The following is a 27,506-nucleotide window of genomic DNA, read 5'->3' as shown; positions in this document are numbered from 1 at the left end:
GTAAAATCTGATACTGGGCACAAAAGTGTGCAAAATGTTTAGAAGTATATGTAGGTTCATTGTCTGTTTTTATTGCTTGTGGTGCACCCATGATTGCAAAAGCTTGTATAAGAAATTCAGTGACCACTCAGAGTGTCTCTGGTTGCTGGTATTGCAAAAGTAAATCCTGAAAAGTTATCTACTACAACATGGATAAAAGACAGGCGGCCAAAAGATTTATAATGGGTTACATATATTTGCCAGATTTCATTGGGTCTCAAACCACAAGGGTTTTTCCCTGGAGGGAGTGTAGGATCATTGAAAGGAAGGCAAGCTGTACAGGCTTTTACTATGCTCCTAACTTCCTCTTTTGTTATCCAAAATTGTAAATGTAAAGCTTGAGCAGCCTGATGATATTTAAAATGAGATTCTTGGACTTCTTGAAATAAAGGTGTATTGGCTAACATTGTTAAGAGGCTATCTGCTTTTGGATTTCCATCAAAAATAGGACTTGGAAGACCACTATGAGAGTGAACATGCAAGATATAAATCTTACCAGGATGCTTTCTCACTTGCTCTTGAAATTCCTTAAACAACTGATATATATTAGAAGCTGCAAATTTTATTTGAGTGTGGCAAATCTTTGTACCACACTGAATAGGCTGAATCAGATATCATATTTATATATCCTGGATAATAAGTAAGAGCTAGCATGATTGCATACAATTCATTCTGCTGAGTGGAATGAAAGGGAGTTCTGACTACTCTCTTTATAGTTAAATCATGAGAGTATACAGCGCAAATGTTATGTTTGGATGCATCTGTAAAGATAGGTTGCTCTTAAAGGACCAACTTAGAAACCTTTTCTTCAAAAATCCATTGTCAATTATTTAATAGCCAGGTTATCTTTATGTAGTGTTCTTGTTGGTTTTCACCACAGGTAACCCTAGAGAACTTCTAAATTTAGCTCTCTATACCATTAATTTTTTAAATTTTCGATAAAGATGCACTAGCTCTGGTTTTATAACCCACCAGAAGGGCAGTTTCCAGTGAGAGCAGCTCTACTATCTTTAGATAATCACCAGGTAATGGGGAGAGATCCAAAGTGGTGAATGGAAGGGACCAGATAGGTTAATTGCTTAGGGGAAAGGGTTACTTTTATCTCTACAGATGAAGAAGGAATCAGATGGGTGCCAAAGAGCCATATTCATCTTGTCCATCAGAGAGGGACAGAAACAAAGAAAAATCTTGAAACATCTGCACTGAAAGAGCATGGCTGATAATGAGACTGTTATAGAACTTCAAAACCAGCAGGAATCATTGAATTCCTTGAGCTAAAAAATTGTTGATATGACTGTTGTAGAACTTCAAAACTAGCAGGAATCATTGGATTCTCTGAGACATGATAAGACTGATACAGGACTTCAAAATCTACAGGAGTCACTGGATTTCCTAACACTTGATGAAACTATTGCAGGACTTCAAAACTTGCAGGAATCATTGGATTCCCTACACATGTTAAGTAATGGACAATAGGTTGGTTTTGGACTATTTTCTAGGACTTATGAACATGTATAATTCCTCACATTGATTCATGTTGTTTGTTTGTAATACCTCTCAGGTTATTTATGTATACCTGTTTCAAGTGAGACCCTTCAGAAACCCACTAATCTAATTTGATTACCCATTTCCTTTGTTGTTTTCATCTCCCTTCCTGAGACATCAGGGAAGGCATGATCATTTCCTTTTTGGGGTTCTCACCTCCTTGAGAAGTCAGGGATGGTGTGACCATCTTATGTTCTAAAACAAAAGAAAGCAGAAGATTTTATGGACCAGAACTCTGAAACAAGTATTCTTACATGGTGCTAATTCAGTGGAATTGATGAGACAATGGTTATATAGTTTAGCATGGTGATTAATAGTTCTCTAAGTTCAGTATGATTGATTTAATCTTACAACAAATAATGGTTTCCTAGTAATATAATGATTGGTTTATACTCAATGTAGAGCATACAAACTGAGACTCAGAGAGCTTGGAGCCAGAGCCAGAGAAGACAAGTGGACTGGAGGCAGGAGCTCAAGTACTTGGAGCCAAGGAGAGAGTGAGTTTCATTTCCATCTTCATCAGCTTTGTGGTGGCTGGCCTGTCCTGCATTTTCTCTACTGAAACCAAGTCCCCTCTGAAGGGCACAAGAAAGCTAGCTGAGCACTAGGCAAAGAAGATAATAAAGGATTTGGACTTTAACACCTGGCTATTCCAGTGTGATTACTCTACTAAAAAGAAGGCTACCCCAAGACCTCCAGAAAACCATCAAGAACACTACATAAGCAGCGAAGAATAAACTACCCAGCTAAGCTGAGCATTTTTTTCCATGGAAGAAGATGGACATTTAATGAAACAGAGCAATTCCATCTGTTTCTAAAGAAAAAACCAGACTTAAACAAAAAATTTGATCAACAACAGGACTCAAGACAAGTAGAAAAAGGTAAAAGGAACTTTTGAGAACTGTATTTCTGTTGTGGATATACATAAAAATCACATGTATAATTTGATTTTACTGATATAGCATAAAAAAGGGAAGCAGAAATGGAAAGGGGATAGTGTCAGAAAAAGGGAAAGGGGAGATAAAAAGAGGGAAACTTCATGTGTCGATGAGGCAAAGGAAATTTATCATATCTGAGGGAACTTAGAGAGGGGGAGGAACATTGTGCGAATCTTACTCTCATCAGAGTTGGCTCAAAGAGGAAATAATTGACACATTTGTTTTATTAGAGAATTTTCTCACCCTATTAAAAAGTGGGAGAGGAAAAGGGAAAAGAAAAGAGTAATAAGGGAAGGGTACAAGAAAGGGGAAGGGATTCAAAGGGAGAAGGGAGGGATACTAAAGAGGGAGAGCTGGGTGACACAAGTGGGACCAATAAGTTTAATACTAAGGAAGTGGGGAAGGAGGGCAAGAAAAAGAAAAGCATAATCTGGAGATATTAGGATGGCAGGAAATGCAGAATTAGTAATCTTAACCGTAAATGTGAATGGGATGAACTCCCCCCTAAAGAGGAGGCAGATAACAGACTGGATCAAAAGTCAGAACCCTACAATATGTTGTTTACAGGAAATACATTTAAAACAGGGAGATACATACAGAGTAAAGGTAAAAGGCTGGAGCAGAATCTATTACGCTTCAGGTGAAGTCAAAAAAGTAGGGGTAGCCATCCTTATCTCAGATCAAGTAAAAGCAAAATTTGATCTAATTAAAAGAGATAAGGAAGGAAACTATATCTTGCTTAAAAGGTACTATAGACAATGAAGCAATATCAGTATTAACCATATATGCACCAAGTGGTATAGCATCTAACTTCCTAAAGGAGAAGTTAAGAGAGTTAGGAGAAGAAACAGACAGCAAAACTATAATAGCGGGAGACCTCAATCTTGCACTCTCAGATTTAGATAAATCAAATCACAAAACAGATAAGAAAGAAATTAAAGAGGTAAATAGAATATTAGAATATCATACCATAAAGACTAGGTATGATAGATCTCTGGAGAAAACTGAATGGTGATAGAAAGGAGTATACTTTCTTCTCAGCAGCTCATGGAACCTACACAAAAATTGACCATATATTAGAACATAAAGACCTCAAAATTAAATGCAGGAAGGCAGAAATAGTAAATGCTTTCTTTTCAGATCACAATGCAATAAAAACTACATTCAACAAAAAATTAGGTGTAAATAAATCAAAAAGCAATTGGAAACTAAATAATCTCATCTTAAAGAATGATTGGGTGAAACAGCAAATTATAGACACAATTAATAACTTCACTCAAGATAATGACAACGGTGAGACATCATACCAAAATTTGTGGGATGCAGCCAAAGCGGTAATAAGGGGAAACTTTATATCCTTAGAGGCTTATTTGAACAAAATAGAGAAAGAGAAGGTCAATGAATTGGGCTTGCAACTTAAAAAGCTAGAAAAAGACCAAATTAAAAACCCCAATCAATTACTAAACTTGAAATTCTAAAATGAAAAGGAGAAATTAATAAGATTGAAACTAAAAAAAACTATTGAACTAATAAATAAAACTAAGAGTTGGTTTTATGAAAAAACCAATAAAATTGATAAACCTTTGGTAAATCTCATTAGAAAAAGGAGGGAGGAAATGAAATTAGTAGTCTTAAAAATGAAAAGGGAGAACTTTCCACCAATGAAGAGAAAATTAGAGAAATAATAAGGAGTCATTTTGCTCAACTTTACACCAATAAATTTGATAACCTAAGTGAAATGGATGACTACCTCCAAAAATATAGACTTCCCAGACTAACAGAGGAGGAAGTAAATTGCTTGAATAATCCCATTTCAGAAAAAGAAATAGAACAGGCAATTAAACAACTCCCTAAGAAAAATCCCCAGGACCAGATGGATTTACATGTGAATTCTACCAAACATTTAAAGAACAATTGGCCCTAATGTATATAAATTATTTGATAAATAGGGAATGAAGGAGTCCTACCAAATTCCTTCTATGACATAGACATGGTACTGATACCTAAACCGGTAGGTTGAAAACAGAGAAAGAAAACTATAGACCAATCTCCATAATGAATATTGATGCTAAAATCTTAAATAAAATATTAGCAAAAAGACTACAGAAAATCATCCCCAGGATAATTCACCATGATCAAGTAGGATTTATACCAGGAATGCAGGCTGTCTAATATTAGGAAAACTATCAGCATAATTGGCCATATTAATAACCAAACTAATAAAACCATATGATCATCTCAATAGATGCAGAAAAGCATTTGATAAAAATCCAACATCCATTCCTATTAAAAACACTTGAGAGTATAGGAATAAATGGACTTTTCCTTAAAATAATCAGCAGCATCTATTTAATACCAGCAGTAAGCATCATATGTAATGGGGACAAACTGCAACCATTCCCAATAAGATCAGGAGTGAAACAAGGTTGCCCACTATCACCATTCCTATTTAATATTGTATTAGAAATGCTAGCTATGGCAACAAGAGCTGAGAAAGATATTAAAGGAATAAGAATAGGCAATGAGGAAACCAAATTATCACTCTTTGCTGATGATATGATGATATACTTAGAGAACCCCAGAGATTCTACTAAAAGTTATTAGAAATAATCCACAATTTTAGCAAAGTTGTTGGTTATAAAATAAACCCACATAAGTCATCAGCATTCTTATATATCACTAACAAAATCCAACAGTCAGAGTTACAAAGAGAAATCCCATTTAAAGTAACTACTGATAGTATAAAATATTTAGGAATCTATCTGCCAAGGGAAAATCAGAAACTTTATGAGAAAAACTACAAAACACTTCTAACACAAATTAAGTCTGATCTAACTAACTGAAAAATATTAAATGCCTTGGATCATGAGCAAATATAATAAAGATGACAATACTACCTAAACTAATCTATTTATTTAGCACTATACCAATCAGACTTCCAAAAAACTATTTTGATGACCTAGAAAAAATAACAACAAAGTTCATACGGAAAACAAAAAGTCAAGAATTTCAAGGGAATTAATGAAAAAAAAAATCAAATGAAGGTGGCCTAGCTGTACCAGATCTAAAATTATATTATAAGGCAGCGGTTACTAAAACTATCTGGTATTGGCTAAGAAATAGACTAGTTGATCAATGGAATAGGTTAGGTTCAAAGGACAAAACAGCCAATAACCTTAATTATCTAGTGTTTGACAAACCCAAAGACCCCAGTTTTGGGGATAAGAATGCATTATTTGACAAAAATTGCTGGGAAAATTGGAAATTAGTATGGCAGAAAATAGGCATTGACCCACACTTAACACCATACACCAAGATAAGGTCAAAATGGGCTCATGATCTAGGCATAAAGAATGAGATCATAAATAAATTGGAAGAGCATAGGATAGTTTACCTCTCAGACCTGTAGAAGAGGAAGGAATTTATGACCAAAGAAGAACTAGAGATCACTATTGACTACAAAATTGAAAATTTTGACTATATCAAATTGAAAAGTTTTTGCACAAACAAAACTAATGCAGGCAAGATTAGAAGGGAAACAATAAACTGGGAAAAGATTTTTATAGTCAAAGGTTCTGATAAAGGACTCATTTCCAAAATATATAGAGAATTGACTCTATAAGAAATCAAGCCATTCTCCAATTGATAAATGGTCAAAGTGATATGAAACAGACAATTTCAGATGATGAAATTAAAACTATTACTACTCATATGAAAGAGTGTTCCAAATCACTATTGATCAGAGAAATGCAAATTAAGACAACTCTGAGATACCACTATATACCTGTCAGATTGGCCAGAATGACAGGGAAAGATAATGCAGAATGTTGGAGAGGATGTGGGAAAACAGGGACACTCATACATTGTTGGTGGAATTGTGAACACATTCAGCCATTCTGGAGAGCAATTTGGAACTATGCCCAAAAAGTTATCAAACTGTGCATATTCTTTGATCCAGCAGTGTCTCTACTGGGCTTATACCCCAAAGAGATACTAAAAAAGGAAAGGGACCTGTATGTGCCAAAATGTTTGTGGCAGCCCTGTTTGTAGTGGCCAGAAGCTGGAAAATGAATGGATGCCCATCAATTGGAGAATGGTTGAGTAAATTGTGGTATATGAATGTTATGGAATATTATTGTTCTGTAAGAAATGACCAGTAGGACAAATACAGAGAGGATTGGCGAGACTTATATGAACTGATGCTGAGCGAAATAAATAGAACCAGGAAATCATTATAGACCTCAACAACGATACTGTATGAGGATGCATTCTGATGGAAGTGGATTTCTTCAACAAAGACAAGATCTAACTTAGTTTCAATTGATCAAGGATGGACAGAAGCAGCTACACCCAAAGAAAGAACACTAGGAAATGAATGTAAACTGCTTGCATTTTTGTTCTTCTTCCCAGGTTATTTATACCTTCTAAATCCAATTCTCCCTGAGCAACAAGAAAACTATTTGGTTCTGCACACATATATTGTATCCAAGATCTACTGCAATCTATTTAACATGTATAGGACTGCTTGCCATCTGGGGAGAAGGTGGAGGGAGGGAGGGGAAAAATCGGAACAGAAGTGAGTGCAAGGGATAATGTTGTAAAAAATTACCTTGGCATGGGTTCTGTCAATAAAAAGTTATTAAAAAAAACACACTACATTAAAGACCAATCCTTTGACAATATGCCAGGCCTATTTAGTCATTGTCAACTTAGGCCTAGTTCCCCTAAACTATACCTTTTGTTTCCTTTGGCTATTCCAAGCAGTGGGGTATCTCTGGTCAGACTACAAATTAAATATATTTCCAAGTGAGACTGTAGTCAATTTACAAACAATTTGAAGTCTTTGAATAGATTGTTTAATGATGTAGTCAATTTACAAACAATTTGAAGTCTTTGAATAGATTGTTTAATGAAAACTAAAAGAGTTCTTCTACTGTCATGATCAATGACATTGGTGACTTAAGTCAGCCATTACTCTTTTATCTTTTTGAAGCTCTCTGAGGATAAAGATTCTATGAATTTAGAATTGTGATTATAAACATTTTTAACATCAAGCTTAGAAAGCATATGTGTCAAAGGAGTTAGTAAATCAAAAGTATTGGAAGAACTTTTCTAGAATTCTCAAGATATTCTCCTTAGGTATTGCTTTTAAACTATTGGACTTTTTGTAGAGCTTTGAATCTGTGTTCAATTCGCCCTTGGATGCTAATGTTGACACCATAATCAACTCTTCCAGGAAAGCTGTTAGTGCATTATTACAAAACTAGAAAATCCAAATCCTCTCAATCCTTCAAAGCTTATAGAACTGAGGCTAAGGCATTCTACTCCTCCTTCCATTCTACTTGCCCCCACCCCCAAAGGATTCCTTCTCAGAGATTTTGCTTTCTCATCTCTTTCCAAACAGATATTCTAATCCCCATGGTCTGAACCGATCTTCTGTTTAACAGAATATATATAGGATATGATCAAATATTTCAGGTAGACTTCTTATCATTCCTAGAGAGATATCCAGCCCTTATTCACACAGAGCAAATAATGAGATGTGGTGTTCTCTGACACATCACATTGCAAAATCTTATTAGTTACTTTTAAATCAGGTGGGATAATTGTCTTGGGTTACTTCCACCCTTACACATAAAAAGAGCAAGAACTATGTAATCAAGGAAAAAAAATATGTTTAAATAAAGTTTAATGAGAGCTATAACTCAACAAAGTCATTCTGAGGGCATTTAAAATAAATCTGGAAGACAGTAAGTATGAAAAATAGAGAAACTTGTATTAAGATTTTTTTAAACAAATTTTTAGTGACAGAAAAGCCATCACATTTAAAATCTTAACATCATAGTATCAGACATGCATAATATGAGAAGGTAAATATGGCACTGTTAAACAAGACAAAGATGGAAAGAAGGCTTAAACTAGATCAAATGAACTCACGGGGGTCAATGATGGAAAAGACAAAATTCTGAAGACATTGTAGTTTTCAAGGTAACAGGAAAGGTAAGGGAACTAAAATCTCAAAAAAAAAAAAATACACACCAAAACTTATAATTAGCCCAAAAAAGAGATTGAGAGAATATCTATAATAAGACCCTTTGTTTACTTTCCCATTTCTGCAAAATTTTTATGAGTAGTTGACACATATACTAAGGGCATCTTTGACGAAGATTGATGAGCAGGAAAATTTTCACATACTTCATCTTTACAGTTATACAAAACTGAAAGGCATAAAGAAAAGTAAATTGTTTGCTGACTATAACAACACATTTGATTCAGTATAGCAAAACACAACCTTAAAAATTTCCCTTTATCAAGGAAGATCATTTGAATATGTCTTAACCATGAGATTTTTTGAAAGTTTTAACAAACTACTAACTTAACAAAGCAATTAATTTTGTTCCATGATATTCAGATTGTCAAATAAGACATCAAAGAAGCCTGTGATCACCACACACAGACACCCAATCTTAGAGACTATATTAAAGATAGATTTCTTAAAGAGCATTTGAGGTAGGTCCTTGGAAAAGATGAGAATTATCTAAAGAATATGAAAATATTATAAACTAGAAAAGAACCTACAGAACAAATGGCAGAAAGTAGATAAAGATTTATAATAAGAAAACAAAGTAAATCAATTATGTAGCTAAAGTGAGGAGAACTCATCAGGTATCCTGTTTATCCTGCAGATCCTTAATTCACTGGATGCTCTCTTTATGAAAGATTTAAGGGAGAACAAGAATCATACAAGATGGGAAAGCATGGATAGCAATTTGTAACCTTGGTATTTGTGCCAATATCAAATGCAATCATGAATCTCAAGTCTAACTTTGAGAACCTACTATCTAAAAATTATGTCACTTTTTTCACATAAAAACATCAAAATGGGCATTTTACTGTTTAGTAATATTTTAGGAAAACATCAATTATTTAATCTCAAGCAAAAATATTCTTTACTAAGAATCAAAAAAACGAGAATCTTCATATATTTAATATAGTATATTTTAGTTTTAACTTAGTCATGTATTTATATTTTTTTTATCTTAATCCTTTGCTGAATCTATTGGTTCTTCTTAGCAGCTGAAACTCGGAATGTTCAGAATAAAATTCATTATTTTCCTCCCTCAATTTGTCCCTTCCCTAAAATGACCTTTTTTTCTGTTGAGGGTACCATTATCTGTCCAGTAACTCAGATTTCTAAGCTTGGAATCATTTTGACTCTCCCCTCTCTATGCCCTCTGCTCATCCAATCAATTTCCAAATGTTATTGACCATCTCCACAATTTTTATATCCATCTCTGTATCTCTATGGACACCATCCCAGTTCATGTCTTTATCACTTCTTGCCTTCACTATGAAATTGCCTGCTAAACTTTTGGTTTCTAGTCTCCTCCTTCTCTAATCTGTCCTCCATATAGTTGCTAAAATAACCTCCTTAGGGTATTATCTGACTAGCCTCTCTCTTGCTGAAAAATGTGGAGGGGTCTCCTATTATTTCTAGAAATTCCCTGAATACAATATGCCTTTTTATAGTCACAAAACCATCTCCTATTTCTAGAATTAATTCTTTCTTCATCCCTAACAAAATTTCTACTTTCCTTCAAGGCTTATGTCTAGTGCTATCTCCTCAATTTTATTTGTTTCTCTTATTTCCCCTGTTGTTGTTGCTCTCTACATCCTTGTATTTGTATTTAGTTAATCATCTATTTAAGCCTTCTCAAGAAATTTGTAATATAATAGTGAAAGGAGTAAGTCAGGGATAGGATCCAGACTTACAATAATAAAGGACCTAGGATTTTCCCTTCCCACATCCCCCCTCCCAATGTGTTAGTTTTGTGTCTCATTTTAGAAGTTAAAATATAAGCATTTATTACCTTTGCATTTTTCAGCTTTTCTTTTACTTTCCCTCGCAGGCCTTCAATTATATTTTGGCTTTCTCCTGTTCCCAACTCTACCACAAAATTAATAAAATCAATCATCAGTAGAAATATATTATTAAATATCTAACTACATATAATGCTGAGCACAAGGACAGTTATATAGGCTTGATGCTTGTCTTATGTATTGGTTTGTATTGTTGATTCTTTTATGAATAGTATTGAAATTCACATGGCAATTACCTTTGGCTGCTTGGCAAGTTGCTGGAAGTTATTCAAGTTAAGACAGAATTTAAGTTCTGGCTAAGATAGCATTATGAAAGTATGTAGAAAAATTCAGCTCTCCTACATAAACTCTAGAAAATACTAAAAAATGGCCCCAGAAAGATGCATAATATCAAAAAGAAGCATAAATTCCTCCGTCTGATCTAAATCCACACCAAAGGATAATCAGAAGCTGGTAGAAATTTATAGAAGGACTGATCTAAGTAAGGGTAGAGCCAGTTCCAGTAAAATTTAAAGGAAGTAATGCAGGGAAAGGGTCACATTGAGGAAACTAGCATAAGCTCCAAAAACTGCTTCCTGTAGCTTCTGACCCAGGAAAGGAAGGGAGTAGGCTCAGACTTCTATGTGGCCCTGAAACCTGATAATCCAAACATGGTCATAACAAACTTGTTACACTCCAATAATTAGGTGGTTGAAGCCAGATCCCAATCCTGGTCTATTGTAACAAAAGGAGACATTACCCACAAGAGGGAAACCCAGAAGAAGAATAATCCTAAAACAACCACAAGAAGATCCTCGGAGAAAAAAACTGTATCTTGGCTACAAGAACTAGAAGAGCAGCTAAAGAACAAGACTTAAAATATAAAAGGAATTGAAATAAGAGCTTGTGAGAAAAAAAAAGTTTAGATAGAATAAAAGGGAGAAAATCTTAACTCTAGAGAACTTCTAAAAAAAATAGAATGGAGCATGCTGAATTTACTGTTTCCATAAGAACAAAATATTATAACAAAGTCAAGAGACTGAAGAAATAAGTGCTATATTTACCATCAAAAACAACAACCTGGGAATACAATCAGGGTAATATAAAACAGATTAGGCATACAACATTTTTTAAAAAATGAACATAGTAGGCTATTTAGTAAATGTAAAGACCCCAGTTATTGGGATAAAACCTTATTGAGATCAAATTGATTCTTTTTATTGTTCCTATTTACAATTCATTTATTTTGTCTTATAATTGCCTGTTATAGTGATCTATCTAAAAATTTAGTTCAGAATTCAGATGGCCTGGGTTAAGTTTAGAAATCCAATTCTCTTACTAATAATCACTATTCTCTTCTTGTCTCAAGGAATTGCTAACCTTGGGGAATGTGATTTACCATGAGGGAGGCAGGTCTGATATCTTTACACTACACCAAGCTATCCTTCAAAGTATATCTTGTTTGCTATCCAAAGTATGCGTCTTTTATCTTTGGCCTTGCAGATGGATTAAAAAATGAACATTTTTCAGTCTCAGGAGGGAAAAAGGGAGTTGTTGCTAGCTCCTCACTATAAATTTTGAGCCTATCATTATTATTCCCCCATGCTTCAGCTGTGTAACCAATCATGTTTCCCTCAATCCCATGGCGTCATTCACCGATCTTTGTCCTATACTCCTCAAAACCTATAAAAGGGAAGCTTCCCCTTGATGGCTGAAAACCTAGGTAATCACCAACACTTTTATAATTAGGTAGTATGTCCCTATTAATACAATTATAGCTTGCTTGGAGTATTGTGCCTCAGTTTACCTTGGATGCCCATCAATTGGGAAATGGCTGAATAAGTTATGGTATATGAATGTTATGGAATATTATTGCTCTATAAGAAATAACGAGCAGAATGATTTCAGCAAAGCCTAGAAAGACTTACATGAACTGATACAGAAAGAAGCAGGCAGAACCAGAAAAACATTGGACACAGTAACAGCAAGATTATGTGATGTCTCAGCAATGCATTGATCCAAGACAATTCCAATAGCCCTGGGATAGAAATGCCATCTGCATCCAGAAAAAGAACTACAGAAACTGAATGAAGATCAAAGTGCACTATTTTCACCTTTTGTTTTTATATTTGCTTTTTCTTTCTTGTATTTTTTTCCTTTTGTTCTTATTTTTCTTTCACAAAATGATTAATATGAAAATATTTTAAATGAGCATACATGTATAACTCATATGAGATTGCTTAATGTCTTGAGGAGGGCAGAGGGAAGAGGAGGAAGAAATAAATTGAGACTCAATCTTACAAAAGTGAATTTTGAAAACTAAAAATAAAATCATTTTACTTGCCACACTGCTCAAAACAAATCTGGGAAAACTAGTAAGAAATGTGGCAGAAATTAAGTTTAGAATAATATCTTACTATATATGTGTGTGTGTGTGTGTGTGTGTATGTATATATACACACACATATATATTTATACATATCCATTACACATGGATATGTAAATTATATATAAAAGGTCAAATTATAAACAAATTAAGGAAAGAGAAAAATTTTCTTTGGGATTTGAAGATAGGGAGAGTTCATGATAAAGTTTTTAAAAGGATCATAGAAGACAAAATAGAGCCTAAGCCATTGACTTAAAACCATCACTATGGCATTGTGGGATGTTATATTAGAGGTTGAAGATGTCTTAAAAACATTATTGCAAAATGACATTGTTTAGGGAAATATTATACAGGAGAGAAAATATGGAATAAAGGGGAGCTGGCCTCAGGGCCAAAAAGTTGGGAGTTCATTGAGCCCTACCTCTGACACCTTTGAACAGGTCAGTTGACATCTGTTTCCTAAGAACATAAGTTGTAGAGAAGTTGCTCATTGGTAATAATACAGAGAGCTCCTTACTGGTAGTTTCTATATATTAATACTATGATTATGTAATCATAGATGTTAAAAAAAAATAAATTCTACCTGATAGTAACCATAAATTTTTGTCTCATTTGGGGTTAATTCCTAGGGGAACTGTGTCCTAACTAAAGTCCCAGAATATGATGTCTGATCATGTGTTTTAAGACCACACTAAGCAAATAAGAATTGTAGTCATCATAATAATTACCTTTCAGCAGATTCTGTTCTTCATTTTCATACATTAAAAGATATTCTGACTCTTCAGACATCTGTGAAGGATATATTTGATTTTTAAAATTGAATATTCTTTTGGAATAAATGATCATTGTGAAAATTTCTGGGGGAATAACTTTTTTATAAAAATGATTTAAATTTTTTTTAAATTCACATTTTCTATTCCTACTTTATACCTATCTAAAGTGAAAAAAATTTATCGCTATCCATTGTTACAATCTAAAAAAAGCTTTTTAAAAAACCTTTTAGCCATCTTCATGCTATATACTTAGTTATTTTAAACCTTTTATCACTAGAAGTAATAACTTTATCATCAATAAAGGCTTCTCTAACTTCCAAAATATGAGATTATCTCAATTACCTGAAGTCAGTTGTTCAGGGACTTCCATTTTTTAGCTATACAATTCAAAGTCAAGGGGAAAAGGGGTCATTACCTTGTGAAGGGGAAGAACAAAAGACACTGAGTAGTCAAGAACTGCCATGTGTTATTTTGGGCATTCTGATTACAAAAGCACTCTACATAAAGTCCTCATTCCATGTCTAGTTACTCTTATATAATTCCACATAACTTGATCACTGTAGCTATCAACCTAATACCAGTATCAAAAATATTATGGGAGGAATCTGTTAGAAGCAACCCTGGGGACAACAGTAATAGTCCTGGCTGGTAGCCTAAGCAAGAGGAAAAAAAGACAAGAAATAAACATAAGCCATTAAAAAAAAAAATAGAGTAACACAGGACCGTTTAATGTCAATTGGCCAACCTCAGCAGCAGCTCACTCTTATTACAGCAGAATAATTGATGTTCTGAACACCAGGTCTCGAGAAAATCTTCCCCATGAACAGTTTCTTCTCAGAGCCATCTTGTGACAACTCCTCAGGGTACAAAAGAATTATGGTGGGCTTTCAGGGTATGTCAGTGCAGTGGACTATGAGCTTTGGTATATTTGACTAAGCTAAAAAAGCCCTGAGTTAGATACTTGGGAAAACTATTGTCTTCTGTTTACAGATCAGCTGAAATATGTATGGAAAGCTTCAGTGCCAGAAGGCTGTTCACTATTTAATAAATTATCTTAATCATAACAATTTTTAAGATAAACCAACAAATCATAAAAGCCTTCAGTACTACGTGATGTCACTTACCCCTTACAATTCCATAGTAATGATGGAAGAATGGCAGAAAAAATAGTAATTTAAGAGCTGCTCCTCTAAATATTAAACTTGTACAAGAAATGAGTTGATATATTACTAGAAGAACGGAACTATTTAATGCTGACATTTTTACTAGCAAAACCCCCAAGCTTTAATCTCACATAACATGGATATGATCTTAAAGAATGACTGATAAAAGATCAGTTTTCTTTATCTTTTTATACACTCACTCAGAATTTACTCTAGGAAACCTCCAAATATATCTTAGATCTTGGTGACCATAAATATAAGTCATACCTGTTCTGCACAGATATTCAAGGAAAAATAAGAAATGTATACTATAAAAAAGGAAAATGCATATTGTATAGGGGATGATTTTATTTCACCCACAGAAAATGTAGAAAGTGCTCAATACTTAATGGAAGCTTATATTCACAGTAGACCATGAACAATTCTGTTTTTCTGTTGGGTTCTACTTTTTCACCAGGGGCTTTAAACTCATTCTAACTCAGTCTCTCCCACAAGAGTTATTGATGGCTCTTTGGGACAGAAGCTTATGTACCTCTTTCTGGCATAGTTCAGATAGCAGAGACTTTCCTAGCTCAAGCAATGGTTCAAGACATTTTTGGATTATCCTAAAAGGTATATGACACAGCTATGTGTGTATATGTCAAACTGAAAAAATAACAACGATAAAATATCTAGCATCTAATGCAGTAGTATAGTAGTGCTTTCAGGATTAAAAAGTGCTTTATATATACTAACTCAGACCCAAATCCATGGATAAAATTACTTTTTTTGATGCTTAATATTTATTGGATTTGATTGGAAAACTAAAACAAATAAACAATGATGACAAACTAATGTATCTCCTGATTCACATCAGCAACTTTTCTGGGCTTATAGCCTCAGTTTTGTCCAAACAAGGAAGAAGTGATTGGTCCAGAGTTTCAGTCAGTTTGTGTCAGAGACAGAACATAAGCCATAATAATATTCTTAAACCTCAGATCCTTATACAGAAGATAGAGGATTTGGAATGCCTCGGCATCATGATCCTAGAACCTAGTTTTTTAGACAGAGAAGGGAGATTCTTGGGCAGTACATTTGAGTGGTTGCTTCAAGAGTGAGCCCATGTTTGAGAGTTCAGAGAGCTATTGTTCCAGAGAGAGAAGTGAAGCTCATGATCATAGTGACTCTTGTATATCATGTTGGCCCTGCAGCTAAAAAGGCAGTAAGGTATTAAATACTTAATATGCAGGAGCTTTGTTATGTAAGGTGTAGTGAAATTTCACAAAGAATTTGGAAAGATCCTCAAAAATCAGACATATGTATACATGGTGAAAAATAAGATTTGGGAACAAGAAATGAAAATAACAAGAGGCTGGTAAGAAAACAAAAGCAAAAACAAAAATTCAGAAGTTTCACACCAGATATCATGAAAACTTTAACAAGGAAGGGTAACTTGGTAAAAATATTAAGAGAAAGCAATATAGGCCCAGCTTTCTCCTACAATTATTCCAGCAAAACTTTGAGAAAAGCACCAAACTAAGTAGTGACCAGGAAATCCAAGGAGAAACTACATTGAAGTTGTTCTTCCAATCCAAGATCGTGAATTCAGCTCTCAAGCAACTGGCCAGGGCAGGAAGATTTGGGGGGAGAGGGAAGGGAAAGAGAAACAAATTCTGTGGATCATAGATTCAACTGATAAGCTCAGTCCAGAGTGGGAAGATGGGACAGTTCTATCATTCTAAGAAACTATCACATATTCAACTCTCTGGCTCTAACCATAGTTGGGCTGAGAACTCTGTTGCACTAATCTCTGACTTTGCCCAAGAACAAAGCACTAGATAAGGGGCTATAGACAAGAGGTTAGCCTATGGATCTGTCCCTTTGAACCTGCTGGACTTTCCTATAGTTCTGATAGGTGGTGGAGCCAGCATTATATATTGGAGGATAAGATTGTATGTAACGGGATTGCCTAGATGCAGACTGGGTCCAGAGTTACATAAAGCACCAGATCAGACCACAGGGGCAGTTGAACACTTGCAGCAACCTGGCATGAACTGTCCAAGATCCTTGGACAGCCCAGTACGGTACCCTACAAACTCAGCAGCATGACCCCAGATAATAAAGAGACCAAGCTTAAGTACGGCTTCAACATTCCCTCCAAAAAAGCTCACAACCTTGCCTTAATACCAATTTCCCAATACCAGAGTTCTTTTCATTTTCCATCATTTACCTGTATCTATTTAGATGGAATGGTACTATGTGGTTCAATGAGTAGCTCACAATAAATGGCCTTTTCAGCTTTTTTATTCCACCTTCATCTAGGCAGACAACAAAACATTGCTGTAATGGGAAAAAAAATCTGCCTTATGTGCTTTCCAATTTATTTCACTGCTTTATGTCCTATAAACTGATCATAGTTGAACTCAATGTACTAAGATATTTTCTGCATTAGAACAATAAAGGGCCTATTTATCTTATTTTATCTTGAAAAAAGTAATTATGGTTTTCTGAAGATAAACAATATCACTGACTCCCTCTTCTTTGGGTTCCCTTGCCTTTCAAAACATGAGACCCTATCTCCCATATATAAATAACATAATTTTTTTCAATCTCAACAAGTGTAGTTATCTCAGTTGGGAACCTATAATACAAAATTGTACCCAAACTCTCTTATTTTCATACAATTGTGTACCCTGATATGAGTAATAAATGTATATTTGAGATCATCCCTCCTCTTCAATTCTCATTTCATGAAAGCTCCACTGTTCCACATTTATGATACAGACACCCCGGATTTATGGATTGTTTAAGAGTTTAAGTTGCAAGCAGGGATCATTATATACTTCAACAACAATACTATATGATGACCAATTCTGATGGACTTGGCCATCCTCAGCAATGAGATCAACCAAATCATTTCCAGTGGAGCAGTAATGAACTGAACCAGCTACGTCCAGCAAAAGAACTCTGGGAGATGACTAAAAACCATTACACTGAATTCCCAATCCTTATATTTTTGCCCACCTGCATTTTTGATTTCCTTCACAGGCTAATTGTACAATATGTTGTCCCTTTTAACCACTTCCCAATTAAAGATTTCAGTACTCCTCACCCTCCCCTTACTTGTATATCAACCTTTTTTTTTTGCCTCATCCGTATAATTGCTCATTTTAATCTCTTCCTATCCAGTTTCTTTTTTTAGAATAACTCATCATACTCAGCCTAAGCGTTTCTTTCAAACTACCCACATAAAAATAACAATCATAAAAAACTGATATTTTCATATGTAAGTAAACAATTTGACCTTATTGAGTTTCTTATAATTGGTCTTTCATTTCTTCTGAATGTTATATGTAAAATTTTCCCATAAATTCTGCTATTTTTATCATAAACACCCGAAAGTCTTTCAATTCATTAAATATCCCTTTGTTTTCCTTCTGAATTATACTAAACTCTGCTGGGCAAATTACCCTTGGTTGTAACCTCCGTTCTTTTGCTCTATAAAATATAGTATTCCATAATTTACAGTCCTTTGGTGTAGTACTTCCTGGGTCCTTATTGTAGTTCTACAATTTAAAAAAAATTTTTTTCCAGGTTCTTTCCAATATTTTCTCCCTGACTTGGGAGCTTTGAAATTTGACTGTGATATTCTTATAAATTTCCTTTCTCAAACTAAATTGCCAAGCATCCCATCTCTACTCAAGAGAACAACTCCACAGGGCTGGCCACATTGTTAGAATGCCAAATGTATGCTTGCCAAAAATATTTTATGGAGAACACGGGCTAAGGTATTATAAGATGGTCAGAAAAAGTGATACAAGAACACCCTCAAGAAATTTAGAATCGATTCTATGACATGGGAGACATGGCCTAGAATCACTTAGCATGGCATGCCTCACCAGAGAAGATGCTATGCTCTATGAACAAAGCAGAATCGAATTACACCTAAAGAAACAGGAGATACACAAAATTAAGAGTTTACCCCAAATGTTTATAGGGACTATTTGTGTCTGACCTGTGGCAGAACATTCCAAGTTCGTATTGGTCTAATCAGCCATAGTCAGACACACTGTAATTCAACTCTAACATAACAACTTTCTGCTGTCATTTAGGTCCTCTTTGAGTACAAAAGACAACAACCAACCAACCAACTAACCAATATTCTTTCAATTTTTTTAAAAAAAAATCATGATTGAATTTCAGGCAGTCTTGACTATTCTTATTATTTCTCCTCAATCTGTTCTCCATTTCAGTTTTTTTTTTTTTTTTTCTGATGAGATGGTTCACATTCTCTTTCGTTTTTTCATTCTTTTGTTTCATTGTATCTCTGTGGTTTAGAACTTCGTTAGCTTTCCTTTGCCCAATTCTAGTTTTCAAGGAATTACTTCCTACTTAAGTTTTTGATTTCCCATTTCAAACTGGTTGTCTTTTTCCCCCCATATTTCTCTTTATATATTTTTTGATTGCTCTTATTTTTTTCTCTAATTTTTCCTCAAACTCTTACTTTTTAAAATCTTTTTTGTGTTTGGGATCATTTGACATTTCTCAATGGAAAAGGGGTGCTTTTTTAGCTCCATATCTTCCTCTAAATATGAACCCAGAACTTCTCTATATTCATAGTATCTATCTATAGTTGGGTTTTTTTATCCTTTGCTTGTTCATTTTTACTTATTTATTGTTTTATTTTTAGCAGCTATTAATGTAATCAAGTTCTAGTCCTGAGATACAGGTCCCAAACCTCAGGTCCTCATTTTTTTACTCCTTGTATTCCCTCTGGTGGGCACAAACTTCAGCTGTCCTTTCTTTCCTGAAAATGAAACCATACACAGCCTTTCAGCCTTCTATTGGCCATCAGACCCCAACCAGTTCATAAAATGATCCTGAAACTACCTCCCAACCTGAGATGCCCTCAGAGCTTCAAGTTTGCCAAATCAACAGAGATCGCCTGAAGGTATTTACACTTCATTTAGACCTAACCTCTGCCCTAGGAGGGGTCAGGTCTTTATTGAGGGTTTTCTAAATTTGTTTTAGATTAACTGCTTTGCCCTGCCTTTTTTTTCTTTCCACTGCTCTACATTCCCTCTAAAACAACTTTTGTTTTTTTCTGTGAAATAAATTTGGAGAGCAAAAAGTTGTCTTCCCTATTTCACCGTCTTCCCAGAATACTTCAACATAATCATTATGCTTTGTCATGTTATATATTTTATTACATGCATTTAAAAACATTATTTTGACATGGGGTACACAGGCTTAATCAGACTTATAAAAGATAAATAGTACAAAAAAGGTTAAGAACCCCAGCCTTAAAAACAAAAACCCCAGTCTAGTGTCATATCTTAACCAATACCATTATATAATTGTAAAAGGAAGTAATGTGGTGATTAGTAGAGTACTGGTTTTGGAAGAGAAAAAACTTGCTTAGAATTCTTCCCTCTGATAAGTGATATGATTCTGAACAAGTTACCTAACCTGTTTTCACCTCAGTTTCCTTATCCATAAACTGAAGGTAATGGCAGATATGTCACAGATTAGTATGACTATCAAATGAAATAATATGGCAAAATTCTTTTTACAAACTTTGGAGTTCTTCATAAATGTTAGCTAGAATTACTGTCAATATTAATATCTGCTAGGGTCCCCCCCTAAGGCGAAATTTCAGGAAGGAATCTGGAGAAAGGTTTTTCCTGAATATACCTTTTCCTGAGTATACCTCAATCTGTTCTCAAACTTTCTTCAGTTCAGTTATAAGAGAAATATTGTTCAGCATGCTTTATCCCTTGGATGATAAAATGAGAAGGTGACTTCCAGTGTGGTAGTTAGATGACTGTCAATAATTATCTTTAAAAACTGTCCAAATGGCTAACTTACAGCAAACATTTAACAAATACCAATTGCTTGTTTGAAAAGTGCATAAATTTTCAGAACTCATGATTTTCTATTTGCAAAAGGATTTTGTAGTCAAAATCACAAATAAATATACTTTAATCACATGAGCATTAAGTTCAAATTTTGGTTCACTTCCGCTCAAAACATGACATTGATTTTGAAATTAAATTTAAAACATTACTTTCCTTAATTGTGTCATCTGATATGTCCTCTGTTTCCTGATAATGATCCATTAATTCTGTAACATCACACACATATAAAATAAAATTACAGATTATTATGTAAAATAACAATTTGACTCAGCTGATCATCATGTGAGTTTATCATCAAGGTATATAAACTGTATAATTTCAAATTAATATTAATCATTTAATATGTCTAAGTACTAAAATATGAAACTGTATCTGTATAATTTTGATCAATGATGGTAGAAAGGGCAGGAGAGGGGACAATTAAGGATCCCTCATCCAACATTTGAATAAACTGTTAATTATTGAATTACAATAGGAAAAGTGGAAATAATTACTAAATTATTACGGTTTGACTTATTAGCTTCTAAACCAATAATTGCACTATCTAATAATGAGTTATAAAAATATTCCAAGGCTCCAATTTCTATGTCTTTAATTTCAACTCATCTGAAATAAAATGCTCAAATTTTATAATTTTATTTACCCACAACTGAATTGCTCCCCAAATGCTTATAACTAAATAGCAGTCTGTGTATATGTTTTTAAGTTGACTGAGAACTCTAAGGTTATTTTGTTTTAATAGTTTTGGCAGATTAAAATTACATTAGAATTTTGCTTAAAATTAATTGCTCAGGGAATTTAACGTTCTGCCATTTTCCTAGTTAGCTAAAAATCACCTTTGCTTTAAGTTTGGTTTTCAGTTTTGTTGAAATTTTCCTTAAAAAGTTATTAGTTTACTTTCATATTCTAGAAATATACCATCTCTTTTATTCTTCCCTTCTCCACTCAAATGACCACCATCCTAATTTAGAAAACAATTCAATCTACACTCCACACAGTGGCCAAAATAATCTTGCTAAAATTGCCAGTCTGCTCAATGCTTACTTAGTTTCCAATGGCTTTCTCTTGTCTCCAGAATAAAACAAACTCTTCTGACTTTTCAGCCCTTCCACAGTTTAGCTTCAGCCTTATTTCATATTACTCTTTTATGCACTCTCATTTCCAACAAGTTGGATTCTTGCCCCAAGTGGACATGACATCTCCTGTCTCCATGCCTTCACAGAAGCTCGTTTATGTCTGTAACATACTTCTTTCTCAAACCAATCTCTACATACTTATTCTCCTTCAAAGGGCAGTTTAAGCCCTACCTTTCAAGAAGTCTCCTATTCTCTGCCTTCCTTCCCTCCCCAAGCTCCTTCAGTTCAAAATCCCTTTTCCTTCTTCAACTACCTTTATTATTTATCAGTGTATATGTTGTATTCTTCAGATAGGGCAGTGATTATTTACTTTTTTTGTCTTTCCTCCCCCATACTGTGCATATAGTAAGTGCTTAATAAATGTGTGATAGTGCTATTAGTAATATATTAAACATGTACTTAGAACATTTTCCTGAATGTTAATTTTCCTGAAAGATTATATGGGTCAAACTGCTTAGCCTGACTTTGTCAACTAAGAACTTCAGTTCATTTGTTCAAACTTATTATTACCCAATACTTTCCTATAGGAAATAGTCACTCCAGGGCAATCATATATCTTTATCCAAATACTTGATAAAAAATATAAAACAGAATAATGCCAAAGGCAAAGGCCAGAGTCTCTTCCATCCTTCAAGAATCCTTCTCTGACAATCCTAGCTCGTGTTGGGTTTCAATGGTTAGAGTTGGAAGAGATCTTAGCTAGGTAGAGCAACCTCCTCACTTTACAGCTAAAGAAAGTTAGATCCAAAAAGGTCAAATAGACAAAGAGCACATGAGTAGAATCATGGAGTTTAGTAATGAAAAGGAAACTCAGCAATTAAATAATTTAATTTTATAATTTTAGAAATGAGGAAACAAAAAGCAGAGGAATAGCAGCTCATCTGCAAACTACTTTTTTATTAAAGCTTATTTTCAAAATATATGCATAGATAATATTTAGCATTCACCTTTGTAAAACCTTGTGTTCCTAATTTTTTTCCTTCTTCCCACCCCCTTCCCTAGAAAGCAAGTAATTCAATATGTTATACCTGTGTAATTCTTCTATACATATTTCCACAATTATCATGCTGCATAAGAAAAATCAGATCAAAAAGAAAAAATTAAGAAAACAAAATGCAAGCAAACACTAAAAAGTTAAGATACTATGTTGTGATCCCCACAATCCCCACAGTCATCTCTCTGGTGCAAATGGCTCTGTCACAATTCTATTGGAACTGGCCTGAAACACCTTGCTATTGAAAAGGGTCAAGTCCACCAGAATTGATCATTGTATGATTGATCTTGCTGTTCTACTCACTTAGCATCAGTTCATGTAAATCTCTCTAGGCCTCTCTAAAATCATCCTGGTGACCATTTCTTATAGAATAATATTCCTTAACATTCATATACCATAATTTATTCAGCCATTCTCCAACTGATGGGCATCCACTCAATTTTCAGAGCAAACTCCTTTTCTGACAATATTAGGGGGTAGACAGATGGCTGGCAGGCCCTGGTAAGGGAGACTTGAATTCAAATTCATCCTCTAGACTCTTACTGTGTGACCCTGACCAACCGTCTGCTTCAGGTTCCTCATCTGTAAAATGAGGATGATGATAATAGCACTTCCTTCTCAGGCTTTTTTGAAGATAAAAAGAGGTACTATTTGTAAAGTATTTTTCAGACTTCAAAGTACTATAAAAATGCTATTATTTACAGGTATTATCCCTTAATTCACAGATGATGAAACTGTTATGAATCCCCATATATCTCCAAATAAACCCTTTGGGGGCATGGGCTGTTTTAAAATTCTTTTTATGTTCACATAACATGGAATAAGATGATCCTATGAAGAATTCACACAGAAAATGGATTCTCTATATAGAGGACTTCCAAATAATACTGTGCTACTTGGATTGAAACATGAATATGACAAATGCTTTCTGTGGAAGTTTATAATGATTCCAAAAAGATCTTTTAAACTATTCACTCAGGAAAAGCTTTTTCTTCCCAGTTATATATTCTCAGCTTATTTCTCAATTGACAGGTGAGTTAGTTCATTGTCACAGAGAACTCTCAGCAGCAGGTGTTTGTGTATTTGTATATCTTATGAGCTCTCTAGAACTTGGACCTCATCATTCAGGGCAGTTCCAATGATCCTGTGAGGGAGAGAGCCATCTGCACCCAGAGAGAGGACTGTGGGGACTGAGTATGGACCACAACATAGTATTTTCACTTTTTGTTGTTCGCTTGCTTTTTGTTTTCTTTCTCAATTTTTTTCCCTCTTTTATACAGCATGATAATTATGGAAATATGTATAGAAGAACTGTACATGTTTAACATATATTGGATTACTTGCTATCTAGGGCAGGGGGTGGAGGGAAAGGAGGAAGAAAAAAGTTTGTTACACGGGGTTTTGCAGGGGTGAATGTTGAAAACTATCTATGCATATATTTTGCAAATAAAAAGCTTAAAAAAAAAAACTGGACCTCAGATATCTAGACCAAGCCCTTCTTTTTATAAAGGTCAAGAGGTGAGCCAAGGACATACAGGTAGGATCAAGGATCACAGGGTTTGTAGTCAAAAGAGCTCGGCTGGAATCCCTTCCCTTACGACATGGACAATTTGCCCCATAAAGTCCCTGATGATTACTTATCACGTTTCTTCATCTATGAAATGATGGGGCTGGATTAGACTTTAAAATTCGGCTCTATCCACGGTGATTCGGTGCAACTAAAAGACTTCAGCTGGCCATCCGTTCCATCTCGTTAACTTACAGGTGGGTAAGGTGACCCAGAGAAAGAAGTGACCCAGGGAATATCCAATTTCTTAGGACTTCATGGAGTTATCGAGTTACACGGAAAAATGGATTCGAGTTTGAGCGCAGATGGCGTGGCCTATGGGGACAGCACCGTCCTTGGGAGCCGGACACGGGGACGCTGGGGGACGCGGGGTGGAGCGGTTACTCTCGGGGCCTCAGTTTCCCTATCTGTAAAAAAGCAGTTTGGATTCCTCGGACTCCAAGGTGCCTTCCGGCTCTCGGACTCCAAATCCAGTCCTCGCCCCGAGCTCGAAGCTGGGCACGAGGAGCCCCCACACAGTGATTTTCGGGATACGGGGTACTTAAAGCCTTCCTTCTAAAAAGGCGGGCCGACGCGATGCTCCCTAAGGACCGCAAAGGGAGGCGCAGCAGCTGGGAGCGCCACCAACGACGGAGACTACGTTTCCCAACAGCCTCCGCGGCCCCTACCTACCACAGGTCATTCGCCCAGATGGGCCCGACTTCTCCCGCGGGCACCGAGGACCTAGCAGGTGAGAGATGAAACTCGGCTCTCTTCCCGAGAGAAAGACGCGCTTTAAAAGAAAACCCTTTATCCCGGGCCTCCCGCCCCCCGCGCTCCCTAACGTCCGCAGGTGCCTCCCCCACCGCCCGCAGAGTGAGCGACTAGCACGGGTCTCGCGTCGGGGTTCGGAAACGCGTCACAGAGCGCGCTCCGGAGCATGCGCAGTGCAGCCCTCCGGGACTCGGGTCTCGCGCTGGAACCCTGGCGAGCGCGCGAGTCATAAACCGTTTTCTGGAGAGAGGCGGGTATCCCTGAGCCGGAGGTCGCCCTGGCAAGTCTTGCTCTCGTGAGGGCCAGGAGAACGGTGTCCTCGGTTAGTGAGCATCAGCGGCGAGCGTGCCCGCTTCCGCTTCCGCTTCCGCCTCCGCCTCCTCCTCGCCGAGGTCGCCAGGTGAGTCCGCCCCTCCGCTGGGAACTGTCGAGTTCCAGGTGGCAAGTGGCCGGGAGCTTGGGTTCCGGGTTTCCCCAGGTTCTCGGATATTTGTGGCCGTCTCTCATTGAGGAACTGGGCTCTGCGTTTGGAAGCGGAAGATATTTCTATTTTATAATATTTAAAAAAATTATATACATATAATTTAAATACATTATTAATATATTATATTAACTAATAATAAAATTAATTAATATTAATAATAAAATTAATTAATGTTAATACTATAATTAATATATTAATTACTATAATTAGTAACAATTAATATTAATATATTATATTTATAATTTTTATACACACACACACACAGGATGATCGGATCCAACGGGAGCAGTTTTTGTTTTTCCAAAATGTTTTGTAGGTGTGGTGTGGGTTTGTAGAAGCAAGCTCCCGCAATCATGTGACTTTTAGGACATGCACTTTGATTTCCAGTGAAAGGATCGCTTTATTTTATATTTATTATATTTATAAGATGAATTTGTTTATCCAAATTACCTCCCCCCCCCCTCCCTTGAGAATAGTGTAGTAAAAGAAATGGCTTAATTTTTTTTTTCTGATACATCACCTAAACGAAAAATAAATAAAAATATCACTTATTTGGAAATTATGAAAACGATATCAGAAAACGTTCCAGGAAGGGAAATATTTCACATTCATGACACTAAAACATTAAATGACCATTTGTTAATTGCATCCATGTGGCAGGCACTGTGCTAAGCACTGGGAGTACAAAGAAAGCTAAATGATGACAGTCCCTCTCTCAGACAGGGGAAGACAGCATGAGAAGTAGGGACCAGTGATATACACAGAATAAAATGGAGCTAATCAATAAAAGGGGAAAGGCTGCCTTTAGAAGAGGGCTGCTTAAACTTTTTCCACCCCTGACTCTTTTTTGCCTGAGAAATTTTTACATGGCCCAATATATAGACATATAAAATAAGCATATATATTAAACATTTACTAATAGTCATAATTTTGCCACCCCCTCCTAACTTATTCAGTTAGGAGATCCCATAAGAAGCCAGAAACACTTTAAGAAGCCTTTTCTTAAGTGTTTTAAGAACATTTTAAGGCTTAAAACTTGAAGGAAGCTGAGAAATGGAGAAGGGTGTGTGGGAGAGGAGAGAGTATTCCAGTTATAGGGGACATTGAAAGTTCCCGGAGTCTAGTGATGTCTTGTCTGGGGAACAGTAAGGAGACCAATGGCACAGTAGTGGTGAGATGAAAAGGTAGAAGGGGCAGGCTGTGAAAGGGTTTGGATGCCATGGAGTGTGACATGCCATATCAGTCACACAGTTGGTGAGTGTCTGAGTCTGTATTTAAAACTAAGGTCTTTCTGACATTCTATCTGCTTAACCACCTAAGTGTCCCTTTTTGTGCCCTCGAATTCACATAATCACTGAATGTCCCAAATAGGGTATATTGTAGATAAGTAATACCCACCTATCTTCTGTCAAATATCAGTTCTTACTGCTTTTGATTTTGTTTCTCTCCTCTTGACTTTCTCCACTAATGAAATGGTTATCTATAGAAAAGTTCTGAAGATCACCTGGAAAGATAAGGTACGAGGCAGTAAGGCCCTTTCTTGAACTAAACTGCCAAACATTCAGATTCTACTGTAGAGTGCAACTCCTATAAGGTGCCATGTTGTTTGAAGGCCCAACGTTTATTTGTCTAAAAGACTTTTTTTTTTTTTTTTGTGGAAAACCTTTTCTGAGTATATGTTCCTTCTCAAGATTGTAGCTCTTCATGAACATTATTTGAAACGTGATTTTTTTTTTATGAGCATGTGAAATGATTGGAATGATTTTGAGGTTAAATAATCTACATTTGAACACTTGTTCTATGTATTAAATGAAACTAAAGGCATGTGGAATTCCTTTTGAACTTTTGTAATATTTTAAATAAAATAAAATATTAAATTTTTGCAGAATCAAATAAAACCTTTGGTATTAGTTTAAGGAAGAAACAGATGGAATGCATTAAAATAAAATAAAATTGTGAATTTAAGATTTA

General features: G+C 35.4%; 1 protein-coding gene across 7 annotated transcripts in view; it reads right to left on the bottom strand.

Moving 5' to 3' along the window:
- The window catches only part of CC2D2B (coiled-coil and C2 domain containing 2B), a 139,249-nt gene extending 114,054 nt beyond the window's left edge, over nt 1–25,195 (bottom strand). The window contains exons 1-4 of one of the 7 annotated variants that reach the window (XM_031956163.1): nt 24,971–25,195; nt 20,755–20,807; nt 13,497–13,557; nt 10,394–10,470 (exon numbers count right to left, since the gene is read on the bottom strand). In XM_031956163.1, the coding sequence (XP_031812023.1) occupies nt 10,394–10,470; nt 13,497–13,557; nt 20,755–20,807; nt 24,971–24,980 (201 nt within the window). In that variant the 5' untranslated portion in view covers nt 24,981–25,195. Of the gene's footprint in view, nt 1–10,393; nt 10,471–13,496; nt 13,558–20,754; nt 20,808–24,970 lie in introns of those variants that run through there. The other 6 variants (XM_031956162.1, XM_031956161.1, XM_031956160.1 and 3 more) reach the window with 6 other exon arrangements.
- Between the last annotated feature and the right edge of the window lie 2,311 nt (nt 25,196–27,506).

Source organism: Sarcophilus harrisii, chromosome 2 (assembly GCF_902635505.1).
Source record: "Sarcophilus harrisii chromosome 2, mSarHar1.11, whole genome shotgun sequence".
In the NCBI taxonomy this organism is placed as follows: Eukaryota; Metazoa; Chordata; class Mammalia; order Dasyuromorphia; family Dasyuridae; genus Sarcophilus; species Sarcophilus harrisii.
Note: the sequence above shows the minus strand (reverse complement) of the source record. Positions and strands in the feature narration are given on the sequence as shown.